This window comes from Stegastes partitus, unplaced genomic scaffold (assembly GCF_000690725.1).
Source record: "Stegastes partitus isolate 25-593 unplaced genomic scaffold, Stegastes_partitus-1.0.2 Scaffold1, whole genome shotgun sequence".
Lineage (NCBI taxonomy): Eukaryota > Metazoa > Chordata > Actinopteri > Pomacentridae > Stegastes > Stegastes partitus.
The window spans coordinates 2,358,546-2,372,438 of NW_007577732.1; the positions used below are offsets into that span (position 1 = coordinate 2,358,546).

Here is a 13,893-nt window from a genome sequence, read left to right on the forward strand (position 1 = left end):
CATAAATGAGCTGCGACATTGTTTAAGCCGCAATGTTCAAAGCGTGTGAAAAAAGTAGCGGCTTATAGTCTGGAAATTACGGTAATGTAGACATTGTGTAAATCTTGGCTTTAACACATAACCTAGCCTTAAGAAAGCTGCAGTGGGTTCAGCAATGAAGTAAAGAGCTTGGAGGCAAGCCAATTAACGGCTGCAATTAAGCAGCACTGCAAAGTTCAGCAAGAGGACGGCAATATCATTTAGAGAGATATAACCATTGTCAATCTATTCTCCTAGTTAAGTATCCCCAAGATAACTATTTCAGTCTCGCAGCCTGCAACACGTCTGTCAATTATTTAGTTTGATGTGGTTGATTATGTGTCCCATTCTCCTGTGTAAGCGCGAGGCTCTCCGATGCAAAAACAGATACGGGCCTGATGTTCTCAAGTGAAATGCAATATGTGTGAGAAAGGGCTGTGGCAAACTTACTGGCTTTATCAAATGAAGTGATTTGTAATTAGCAATTTCCTTGTCATGCCTAGCTTTTCAAACATAGGTGATTGAGGAGTCTGATGGATACTTTCAGTTGCCGAGGCACATGTGGATAAAGGGAGACTTCACATTATTCTGCGGCTAATATTCTCTGATGAGTTTGAGAGGTTCCATTAAGCCAAACTGTGTCCTCTGTTTAAATATCATTAAAAGGTCGTCAAAAGATGACTGCAGACTGGATGATGAAGCAAAGAGAGGCCCTAATACAGGATGAACGTCAGTCTGGCAGGATGTTCTTAGACAAGCGAGAAGGACCGTAAACTTGATTTGAGCAGACCGATGGATCGTATCAATTCAGATGACGTAAACAAATGACTGTCAGAGCAGAACACCAAGAACCCCAGTGCTCGAGAGCAAAGTCGGTGGAAAAAAACACACCCACGTGATTTATCTGCTCTTCATGCCGGCAATTCTATGTTTTATTCAAGCTCAGATTTACTTGGTGACCCTGCCAGAAGGAAAAACCTGCCTGTCTGATTGTATAATTCTCAGTCTCAGCACTCTGTTTTACTCTTTTATAGGGTGTGTTTTTAAAAGTGACTGAATTGAAACAGGTTGCCTTTTTGTTTTGTTGCCACAGAAGGCCACAGACGGCAGCGAGTAGGAAATAATCCATTGAGAGTCTGTGTGACTGTGAAATAAAAAATGAACAGAAACAGATTCTTGTTTGAAGATGCACTGAAGTGACCATCGTGTGATCCGCGTGCGATGCAAAGGAGAGACGCTTACACCATTGTTGTAATACCCTGACATTTCTCTATCTAAGCCACTGCTGTTCAAAAGGATGTGGGGTATTTACAGTTGTACTTGAGATTGTGCACCCCTGAGGAAACTGCACATTTTGCTGAGTCTTTGAAGGAAAACTACACAAATTCTCCTGCAAAACAATTAACTAATTTAACAAAAAAAAAAATTCTTCACATTTTAATACACTATGACTTTTTATTTAGTTTCTTTATAAAAAAAAAAAAAAGAAGAAAAAGAAAAAAAGTTAATTGTGGCATGTGTGAAACTTTCTCAGCTTTTTCTCCAACCCTTGCAGACCATATCAAGTTCTATTTTTAAGGCTTTTTTCATGTTTAAAATCTACCCACAGCTTTTTTAATGACGTCCTGGACAGGAGATTGCGAATTTGAAGAGATTAGGTTTGCGTTTCTTGAAGTAGTTCATGGTGGATTTAGAGGTTTAGGATCGTCGTCCTGTTGTTGAAGCCAGACACTTTTCAGTTTCAGCTCCTTGAGTGACTGTATTTGTTTAGTTGAATTTGCTGATGTTTAGTGGACTTCATTCTTTGCTCAATCCATAAAGTGTCTCCTCTGACGCTGGCTGCCACACAGCCTCAAAGCAATATACATCCACCCCCATGCATAACAGGAGGGAAGGTGTTCTTATAATCAAATGTGCCCCCCCTCCCCCCCGAGTCAGTAGCTTATATCTAAGTGGAAATAATGAAGATTCTCGTATAAAATAATTTTTTATTTGGTTTTTAACTGTATCATTAGTTTTAAATGCTTGTGTTTTACACAGTCAAGCAACACTGCACAGTGTAATGGTGCACCATCACTATGTTAGCTCAACCTTCCTGCAGGTCCTCTCTGCTCGGCTGATATGCTCTTTTATCTGAACCTTTTTGGGCTTCCAGATCTTGTCTTGACTTACACAGTTGCTCTTATCCTCTTAGCTGCCATTTATTAATGATATTTTGGACAGTGGGGACTGTAGGCTAGAACTGCCCTGATATCTTCGTATTAGTAGTTCAACAGTATGTGTTTAGAGAGCAGGGCTGGACAATGGCACATAAACAATGCTTATGTTATGTTGTTGTTTTTGGTTTTTCTGATACAGTGATAACAAATGAGACCCCCAATGCTGAACATAAATAATGATTTACTTGACATTGTTATTGCCTGCAATGTCTGTTTTTGCTTAAGTGCAGTAGATCTGCACTCTGTCTGCAGTGCACTTATTAAAACAAAAAAGAAGTACCAGCTATATAAATATGTGCCCATAACATTGTCTGTATATAAAGGAGGATGATTCCTTAACTTCACTTAACATGCTGTGATCAGTGTGCCACATGTTTGGTTTTTCTATGCCTCCTTCACCACTAACGATATGTAATAAAAGCAGTCTTTTGCAGTGCTCGAGGTGATTCTTGCTCAATTGAAAGGGCAGAATGGAAAACAGCCCATTAGCTGTAAAGCTAGTCGGGCCACACTGTGGCCCCCGTTACCCGTCCTCTGGTTATCGGCCAATGCTGATTATCTCAAAATGAAATTTAATTGGCCCAAGTAATTTGTCTGACACTTAAAGCAGTCGGTCACTGATTTGTATGGCTGCCCCTTCTCACTTCAACAATCAGCAAAATATTTACGTAACTGTATGCAAGTGAAAGCGATCTTTTGATGTTACTACTTCAGCATTAACCCAACCATAGCAGTCACACTGTAAAAAAAAGTTTTTTAAAAATTGTAATATTTTAGCAGTTGGCGTGCCCAAAAAATACTAGAAATAATGGGAAAGAGCCATCCTATAAAACACTGCAACTTCCCCTTAAATAAAATAAATTAGAACCTAATTCTACACATGATTATGTGTAACTTAAAAAAAAAAAACTTTAATCAAAGATGAATACACTTAATGTAAAATAATAAATAGATATACAGATAAATGATATTAAAAGTGTATATTTACAGATCATCAGTGCTTAGAAATATTGATAAAAACACAGATTTTTGATTTGAATACTTTTATATATGTTATTATTATATTATACAAGATATCTGTCAGCAAACAAATCTATGTAAAGTTACACAACCAATACTTCTATTTCTGCTGTAGCTATCTAATTTTAGAAATATATATAATAATGCATTTCAATTTGTAGTTTCATCTATTAAAGAAATCATAAATGCTTGGGAAAACTATGCCAAACTTGTGAATCCATCTTAACAGGTTTTTATGTCAAGAAACTTCAAATTTCTTTAAAAAAAAATGTTTTTGTTTGTTTTTCATTAGTCAGAAATTCATTGTCGGTTTTGCATAATCATGGATATTTGTATGTATAAACAATCTGTTAAATGAAAAGAAAAGGAATCCATTAAATTGAAGATTTATTTTGTTTTTTTTTACAACGCAGATGGTAGATTAGATTATTAATGTGATCAGTACATAGCTATCAGGTCAGTATTTTCCTTTTTGAGCTTTAATGTTTATAGGTCATAACCCTAACAGCTCTAACTTGCGCTCGAAGGTTTGTTTCCGTTGCACTGTTTCCGTTGCAGTTTTGCAGCCTAAAACTTTGGCCTGTGATTCAGGACGACACACAGTAGAACACATTATCTTTGAGGTGCAAAACTGCTTTATCTCCATTACAAAGTAGCGAGAAAAAAATTAGAGCCTCTAAGTAAATAGCTCCAATTATGATCAAACCATTACAAATAGCCGTATTAATGTTAATACAGGTATGATTATTTATGAGATCGTCTCACATCCAAGACAGATTGGCTTATTTCAGCGTTCATCATGCACATTAGCACACTGGACTAATGCGTTCATTTGGATGTTTACTCATTTAAATTTTGTTCAACTTTATTTTGGAGCAACAGTTTTGTACATTCAGGCAGAGGGAACAATACAAAACTTCACAATATTCAGTATCTATTTCTACTTTGTGTATTCGTGTCGATTAACAATGGGTCTGGAGGAAGAAATGTGCATTCAAACTGTTCAATTATAAAGCTTCACACCATTTCTGATAAACAGTCTTTAACTAACACACAGATAATTTGAACCTCTATGTTCAGTAAGGAGAAGTAGAGATCCAGTCTGACTGTACTTGGTGCACCAGGGAAATGAGTGTCTGTGACATTAACGGAGTTCGTCTGCATCCAGGGCTCACTTCACACATCACCTCAACACTTTACAACACTGTGATCAAATAGACGATGGTGGGAATGGATTCTCTTGAGTGCCCGTTAAGTGCATTTTGCTAAGGAAGTAAGAGAAGTTAAAATACATTTAGTGTTAAAAAAGACAACGCACTCTTCCTTAATGCAATGTTCTGCACTTAAGGTCTATAGACTCTAATTCTCAGTGTATATACCTTAGACTGGCTATCAAGGGCAAGACCCTTATTTCCAGACTTCTATTTTCTGCAAAGAGAAAGCAGTGATATGTAAAAAGGAAGTCGATTCAGAGACCACACTTCAGTAGCTGAGGATCTCCAATTTAATGCTGTCCTGGCTCTTCCGTCTGGAGACATCCCAGCCATGTTATTTTGGATATAGTAAGGGGAACTGTCTGGCTTCCTGGCGGATACCTGGCTCGAGTTAGTGGACTGTGAAGGCCCCGAGGAGCCTGCGAGTCTTTACCATACTAACAGGCCCCCCGATCACTAGTGAGGAAGAAGCTGCATTAACGTGAAGCTGAAAACTCCAGAAATGTGACGGGTTAAATCTATAATATGCAGCTGCTGGCCCAAATCCAGCCAGAGCTCTGCAGTGACACTGGGCCCTGTGAAGTCTGCTGATAACCTATTTAATCTCAAGCAGAAAATGACGGTGCCTCTTCGAAGTGGCTGGTGAATATCATTTGAAACATCTTGCTGTGTTATATAACATTTTGTTGCATTTATTCTGTTGAACAAAGTTTAATGTTTAATACCTGGCCTGGCTGAATTTCTTGGCAGATTTGTTTTCGTCCATATACGTTGGCACATGCTATAATTGCTTCATGCGAGGCCCATGAGCAATGAGGTGTGCTGTCATTTTTAAATTTGAGTTTATGCAACTGTAAGCATTTACTTGTAATTTGATTTAAGCATTTATGTTAATATTTGTGGCACTTTGCTCTCCCCACTACACATTATGTTTGAAATTGATAGAGATTTCCTCGCAGGGTTCTCAAGAGTCCTTCAATCTTCAAATCATGCTGTATGGAACTCAGTTTCACTTTTTCCAAACTCTGCAAAATATAGCTGAAATATAATAGAAGAAAATAATAATTGAATGTGTTATTTTTCTAAGACTGTGTTTGTTTTTTTTTTTTCTTTTATTCAAACCACAAACATTTTTTCTGTTGTCGAAACAACCACATTTGAGATGAAAATAGCGAGAACGGATCGAAGCAGCTCATCTAATGAACCCTGCTCTCACAATGCCCCCCTGCATCGTGCCTTAAGAGACCGCGCAGCGAGTCTTTCCCATTCATGCTAATAGGCTGTGTCTTTAGTGTTGAAAACAATTATTAAGTAACACTTCAGTTGTTAGAAAGTTGTTTTCTGCGTCTAACTTCGGTGGCATTGACTTTCCCTTGGTGTCAACTTCAGAGGAAATACAAATTTGCGCTTTGCACAGCCCACCTACAGCTTCATTTTCTTGTAATTTCTCCAAGCTCCCTTCTTAGGATTGGGGGTTGAGCAGATGCAGGTAGATGTATATTTATGAGGGGGATGTGTATTTCAGGGAGAAGCGGTGTTGTGAAAGGTGACCTTGTTAGATAAAAGGAGGGCTTGGAAGCCAAATGATGAAAGAGAATGGGATCATCCTGGGCTCATTAATGTGGATTTGAAGGTCAGGTAATTATAACAATAGACGTGTGGGCTGGCTTTGGCATCTGGTATTGTTGCTTTGTTATGATGGTGACAAGACTGTGGAGGAAAGGGATTAATCACTGTGACACCAGCCTGTTGTCACATTGATACATTCAGACATCATAACACTAGTGCTGTAGCTCTTGAAAGAAGCGGCAAAAACAACATAATTTCTACTATCAGCACTATATGACATGTGCTGTTGAGAATATGAATAGGTTTAAGAAGCAACCAACATGGTCCCCTGATGTTGTAATGAGTGTTTCAAAGGTAAAATCCAACCCACAGTAGAATCCACATGGTTTTTGTCACCCTGCCTTGGAGCAACACGTGTCTTCTAACACTCACAAGTCAAGTGCTGCTGCATAGAACGAGAAATAGCTGAGGTTGGAAACATGTGAAGCATTGCGTGCAGTGGTGAAGGTAATCTCGGAACCCCACAGTCACAGACATTCATTTCATTTTTTTTTAAACCCAGATGAACTTTTAACAGGTTGAACTTAAAGTACTACAGAGCAGCTAGAAATTCAGCTCATCATGCAACTTAATGGGAATTTTATTGGTGCTGAACGTTGACGGAGCATTAATACACATGAGGAGTGAGACCTGCGGTATGTTACCTGCACCAAATCAATTCAGCAGAACAACCCATTAAATGGCAAATACGTTCAGCGACAAGGTTCTCTTAAATGTTCACAAACGTATTTTTCTCGTTCCAGCAAATTTCGATTTTATGCAAACAAGAAAGGACAAATTAAAACTGAAGTCGTATATTTTGTACGCAGTCAGTTTTTCTTTTAGCACATGTAGATTAGAAATTAAATAGATTAAAATGCAGACGGGTAACAAATGAATGAAAAAAAAACTGAATTCTTGACAGAGGATGCTGTGGCTCTGTGTTTCTTAGCATGGTCTTGGACCCACTTGCCACTGAGGAGTAAATGGTCACCTCAAATCAATACAAAGTTGTTGACCAATCCCCTTTATCCTATGATGAAACAATTCTATCCTTACGGGAGTGGTCTCCTCCAGGGTGACAGTTCCTCCAATAATAGGTTACAAGAGGCTACTGAATGCCCTGACGATGAGTCATGGCCTTTGTAGTAACGACGTCTCAACCCAAAAGAACACCTATGACAGATTTTGAACCAACATGTCAAACAGCATTCTCCACCACCATCATCACAGTCCCAATGAGGGAATTACTCCTGGAAGAATGATGTTCGTTCCTCCAAAAGAGTTGGAGAATCAATGCCGAGGAACTTCTTCTAGCAGCGCCTGGTGGCCTAACTTCCCAGTAATAAATTGAGAACTGTTATTTTTTCCTTTAATTTGTCACCTGTCTGTAGGAGACTTCGTAGCGAAACTGAAATGTGACAACTCAGATCGTGTTTTAGGTGGCTGTAAACAAAACTGTGCACTTTTTTCTTGGTTTTTGCTTCGCTGTTTTTTTCTTTGCATTTCAGTTCCATTGTTTGCAGTAGACATTAATATTTATTTTGTTTTTTTTACTTTCTTGTAATTTTTGCACCGGCTCCACATGTCCCTGTTATTTTTCTTTGCAATCCTTTTATCAATGAAATGAAAATCAATGGCATGGAGTTAATATTCCCATAAATGCTTTGACATGTCAGCACTGAGATGTTCATCTGAGAGTTATTGTGATATTAATTTATCCATATTGCATTCTCGTGCTCAGTGTAACATTTCTTATTAGTTTTAGCCACAGCTGCAGCATTTTGACTCTCATGCATTTTTATTCCACATGAAGCCATTTTGTGTGTGAGTGTGCTGCTGGGATCCTACCACCTCTGCCACAAGTTTGTCTGGCTCAGTCGGACTCCTCAGGGACCACTAGAAGCTATAAAGAACAAAAATGCCAACCAGTATTATCAGGCGAGGCAGCATGTGTGGTGTAGCATGCATTTTTAATGTGCCACAAATAAGAAATACCACTGTTGCCTCTCTTCTCTCATCCCACAACTGGTGGCTCATTTAAGTTTTATTTCTATTTGTGTGAATTTCAGCAGCTACTAAAAACAAAACAGCTCCCATCATTAAAGACTGGAATTGCCTCAATTTAACACAGAGTTCCACAGACACGAGATGTGGGGGGCTGTAGATCAAATCCAAGCTTGAATATTTCCAGTTGCGTTGGTTTGTATGTGCACAAACATGCATGTGTAAATGTGTGTGTGTGTGTGTGTGTGTGCGTACAGGCACATAGTATCACAGCTTGTTAGGAAGGCTGGTGGAGTGGAAAAGTGTCTGTGTGTGGAGCAGCACATTATTCCACTCAGTAAGAATTTGCCAAAGTCCTTCACTCCACTGACTCTTTGAACATCGACATTTGGAGCTGACATGTTAGACATCAGGATGCTATGAAGAGGAACATCTAATGACCATCTGAGTGTCAACCAAGTCTACAAATGATCAACTTTTATCTCCCTGAACTTTTTTTTCCCCTTCATTTATTTAAAGACCTCTTTTTCAGTTCATTGTTATTAGATGCTAATTTGTGTCTGTCAGATTAGCTGTAAATATAATATCTAATTAAAGCAGAATAATAGAATAAAAGAAACGATCTGGCTGCTGGTAACAAAAAGCAGCTTTACTGACCTAGTTCATGCATTTATTTGGGACAGTTTCTGTGCGTAAAGTCACATTCGCTAAAATCAGAATCCGTTCCTTGTGGAATTCTGACACGCATCAAAAGAAGCAGTAAGTAATATGAAACAGCACGCGGCGTCTATTGAAACATTCCTATCACAGTTAATTTAATTGAGATGTATTTACTGAAATCCTGCTACAACGCCTGTAAGATTTGCAGATGGGCTGTAGCGTTACATTGCAGTGGCGGCTCTGGTTGCTTTGAAAAATTGCACCAAGATTTTTTTTGACTCAGCAACAGTGCAGACAACCTGAACCATAAAACTTTTTTATTAGTTTCTGTACCCCACCTTTTTTATCCCAGAGTCACAGCGGAGTACACTATTAACCTCCCAGCTTACTGAGAAGCGTTTGAGAGGCTGCTAAGGATAAGGTGAGTGTGCATTTGATAGAGCATATTTAAAGGGTTCAGTTAAGGTGGCAGAGACCAGAAGGTAGACAGTGGATCTGTTTACTGCCTTGAGGTTTTGTGGTTATGCTCTAGCACTTCCCATTTAACAGCATGATCTAGGGCTTTGCTGACGACACCAAACATGCAACCCAGATCCATGCCTCAGTGCCTTCCGTGCACACAGAACGCACACACCGAAGTGCACACAAGCCATTTTTTTATAAACGCTCTGCGAATATCTTGACACACGGAGACGAGAGGGTGGTTTCACCATTTCTGCTTTTTCTTTTTTACTGTGTTTGCATCCGTGCTGGCTTCTTGGTGCAGGGCTACAATTCATAAACTGTGCCTGTCACACTCTCTGGTGAGGGTTCTGTTATCAATACTTTCTTGCAGTGAAAATACACAGCACTGGCGCCGCTGAATTTCCATTGGCTGAGGGTTATATGAGGTCGCTGTGGGGGTTAAGAGTTCAAAGGGCAGGACAGGAAGTGGGTGTTCCCACAGTGACAGTTTAGGCATGTGTTTGATGGGCCAGCCTAATGGCACGGACCAGCAGTTCCTAATGACCTACCATCTCCAGGCAGTCTGGGGAGCCTTTCCACTGAGATTTATGACCCATGTTGTGGTTAACACTGGGATGACACTCCAGCACACCAGACAAACTCCCAAGTTATAGCCTTCTCCTTTGGCTTTACTCTTTCTTCTCATTAACTGGGTCATTGCAAACCTTCAAGGCTTACCTTTACTGCTACAAGAAATATTCCTGTTCAAAACTCCAACTCACTGCTGTAGTTTATCTAACATAATAGGATTCTTTCAGTTGCTTTAGAGTTGTGGATGTGGTCTGTTCTGTCCTTGAAATAAGTGATTTATGAAGTTTTCTTCAGGCACACACTGGCAGATGTTTAAAAGGGGATGACAAAGTCAAAAACCCATTAAACATACATTCAAAGAGACAACTCCACATGTAGATGCTCAGACAGCGAAGAAGAAACAGATAATGGTCTTCTGATAATACTAATTGTTGGCTCCCCCACTGCTTCCCTAAAGGCAGAAATGTGTTGATCCTCTACTAGATAGCCAGACTGAGCCCAGGGCAGGCAAAACAGCAAGGAGAGCTAGTTTATAATTAATACACACACTATAAAATATGCATCATGGGTTGGATGTGGCCAAATATGGATTTCTGTTTTGATTTTCACTCAGGATAATTGAAGCACTTCTCATGCAAGTCATACTGAATAAGGCACAAGCTCATAGCCTTTGCTGCCAAGGCCTTCTATTCTGCTGTAGGTTAACTTTTCTACCAGCTTGAAGATGCATTGTTAAAACATTCATTTTGGGGGGGTTTTATGTGATATGTATGCGGGCTGAGTTCACTGACTCTGTAGGTTGCAGATATTTTGTGTGCAAAAGCCACACATCGTTCTTCAAGATAAACTGCCAAAGCATGTTTCATGACATTCTGATCATTAAAGCAGGGGATGCAGGGAGAGGGGAAATGAAAAAGCATAAAGCAACACTTTTACCTTTCCCAGCTTCCATATTTATCAAACCCACTACGGAGATGAGAACGCTCCTCCGCTCCCAGTGGACTATTGCCATAAACACACCAAGTCGCATGAGGTTAGAAAGCATCTAACATCTCCACCCCCGGCCTAGCCTCTTTTTCCCGACTACCACTCCTCCGCCTCACACACATACACATGCAGGAGAGTTGTGTCAGACTGATTAGCAACCGCATCTCCAATCTCTGATTAGGTGTGGAGTAAATGAAGCGCCCCCCTCAGGCATGCATTTCCATAATGTCAGGTAATTAAACCCCAGTGTTTTAATAGCTCAGGAATAGGAAGACTCCCCAGGAGACTAGACAATGATGATAGACTTTGCTGAAAACTAGCATACTATTAGCTTGCTCTGAACTGGCACTGAAACTATTACTTTCATCGTGGTAATAACAGATAAATGGCATCAAGCTTAACAAATATACATCATAAGAAAAGTTATAGAACATTTCTCAAATTGCGTGAGTACTTGTCTTAAAACTGATGGTATCTCTTATAACAAAGCCTTAGAATGTCACTGCATTTATCCAGGCTTTTAAAAATACAAAGAGAAAATTTTGCAGCCTGGTTGTAAAAGGGTGCTCTGGAAATGATGCACATTTGAGTTGTGTGCTTTCTGTTGATAGCTGACAGATTCCAGAGCTAAACAAAGGCTGGAAGAGCATGAGTGTCTTTTTCATCACAGAAAAACCTAGAGAGGTGCTATTGTAAACATGACAGTGGATTGTCAGTACATCCCTGTTTGAGTTGCAGTTTTTTGTTTGTGTATGTTGCGCTCATACTGTATGTGTACACACGCATGCATGCATGCACGCACACGCGCACACACACACACACACACGCACACACACACAGATATATATATAACAAAAGCCCTTTGATGAAACGAATTCTGCAGTGGGAGAGTTTTCTTTGTCGTGCCCACTCATATGTGTGGTGCTCAAACGAGGACAATGCAAAGCTGTAATGGTTTCACAGAAACATGTGGAAACTGAGTGAACTCCAGAAGTCAGTTTCAACACATAATCAGGGGAAGGAGGGAAGGAAAAAAAAAAAAAAATATATATATATATGTGTGTGTGTGTGTATATATCTCACAAGACTTTGCTGCTCTCCCTGGTATCACATGTTCATTATCTGTTACTTGTGCACAAAAACGTTTTTGAGAAATAATAAGCTTTTAATGGGGTAGTGTTCACTGCTAATGATAGCCGATTCTGTAGCAGAAACCGAAGATCATTAAAGGCAGGTTGCGGCGTATGATTCTTCCAATGCCCGCCGTATGAACTACACTTCAAACACATGGGCTACCTACCTTCAGTAACACGCAAATTAACAGATGTACTTTAAATCCCCTCTAATCTTCCTTCTCTCAAGTGCAGCGGATGCCTGTAACTGACAGCAAAATGAAAATAGGTTCATTTTTAATGATACACTCTCCAGTTAGATATCACTCTGACAGCTACCTTCAGTTGAACCGGTAAACTACGGATAATGTCAGGGATTCAGCCATTCATCAACAACACGGGGCTAGGTCATACTATTGGTGTCTTAAAGCTGACAACACACAGCTGGGCTTTACTCGAGGGTGTTTTACATATGAACGGTATCTGACGTGTGAGAAGCAAACCTCACAGTTACATAGTGAATTTAGCTGCTGACTGAATGACTCAATTGTTGCCAACCCGCTAATTTAATACGTAAAGAAAAACACCACGTCACACACCGATCACTTGTGTCTGCTGTGGATGTGATAAACTATTGGATGGCATTCATGTTATTTGTTCTCGTCAAATGAGTGTGATATTGTTGGAAGCTCCCATGGAAATGCTAAATCTTGTAGGCAGCCATTTAAAGGTGTGATTACGGCTTTAAGTGAGAAAGTGGTACAAGAATCTGTAACATAACTGCGTTATCATTCAAGCCAATTTCAATCTTGGTCCTTTCCTACGCAAGCCTACTGTCAGTGATTTTTTTGTGGTATTTGATAGATAATATAAATGACACATTTGAGAATTTATCATGAATAATTTAAATGTGTTTATGAGACATTACACTGGTGAATTCATAACATTCTAAGTAAAAATGACTAAATATTGTTGACTTTCTTGAACAATCCATAACTTGTTTATTGTTTTTTGTTTTTTTTAACTTAACCGAATTATTGTTTTTTTCTTTCTTTTCAGCAAACTCCAGTCTTCTGGGAGGTGGGGGAGGTAAGTTGTTTTTCATTATAATGTCTAACTGATTGTTCCGATGGTATTAAAGCAATTAAATTTGCACTTATCATCTATATGTATATTTTTTGGTTCACGGCAGACTTCATTGTCTGTCTCTTTTCAAGTGTCTGCATTAAATGTGGCTAAGTTTAAGCCCAAAACATTTGAGAGAAGTGCAGAGCAACCTTGCGCTGTGCCACACAGAGAGATGGTCATTACTTTAGTGGCCTGCCGAAGAACATTATCATCAAAGCAACGGAGGAAATCTGAGGCAGTCGACTGTGGTGTGGGGATAATGGGTAGAGAACTCCAGTAGAATGCTACTGCCCAATCCCACTGTTCCTCTTTTTTCCTGAATTCTGACTTTTGCAGTGACATGATTGAAATAATCATTCTGTAGCACAGGAAGATGAGGCTGGGGTAGAAATGCTCCCCCTTTACATGTGGAATGTTAATTTTTTACTCCCAAGGGGAATTTTTGATGACATGTGGGAATAGTATGACAATGAAATAAGGTCACTGCTTCAGCCTTATCTGTTTATCCATCTGTGTTGGCTGTCACTTTAAATGTGTCTCCTGACAGCCTTCAGTTGTACAGTGTTATCCCAACCAAGACAGTAAACCTTGGTACATCTGTTTGTCTAATATAACTATCTAATCTAACCTATGATTTCATAAAAAACATTTTCTCAGAGTGTATGTTGAAGGTCTCTATCACAATGAGTAGTTCATCATAAGTGACATTCTTAAATTTTCTTTAATGCAGCTATGAGCCACCACCTTCACTGGCATTGACAGTGTGCCAGATAGTGCTATTTATCTACTGTGTGATCTCAATTAATTTAGCCATCGTGTTTTGTTGTTGTGATCATTAAACTGTAATAGGTAACAGGATGGTTTAAGAGTTCCTCCTGTAAAAAT

At 39.3% G+C, this 13,893-nt stretch overlaps 1 protein-coding gene across 2 annotated transcripts in view; it reads left to right on the top strand.

The window, feature by feature from the left end:
* macrod2 (mono-ADP ribosylhydrolase 2) overlaps nucleotides 1-13,893 on the top strand; it is a 415,533-nt gene that overhangs the window by 111,471 nt on the left and 290,169 nt on the right. For both annotated transcript variants that reach the window (XM_008306138.1, XM_008306093.1), the window contains exon 4: nucleotides 12,940-12,969. In XM_008306138.1, the coding sequence (XP_008304360.1) occupies nucleotides 12,940-12,969 (30 nt within the window). The remainder of the gene's footprint in view (nucleotides 1-12,939; nucleotides 12,970-13,893) is intronic.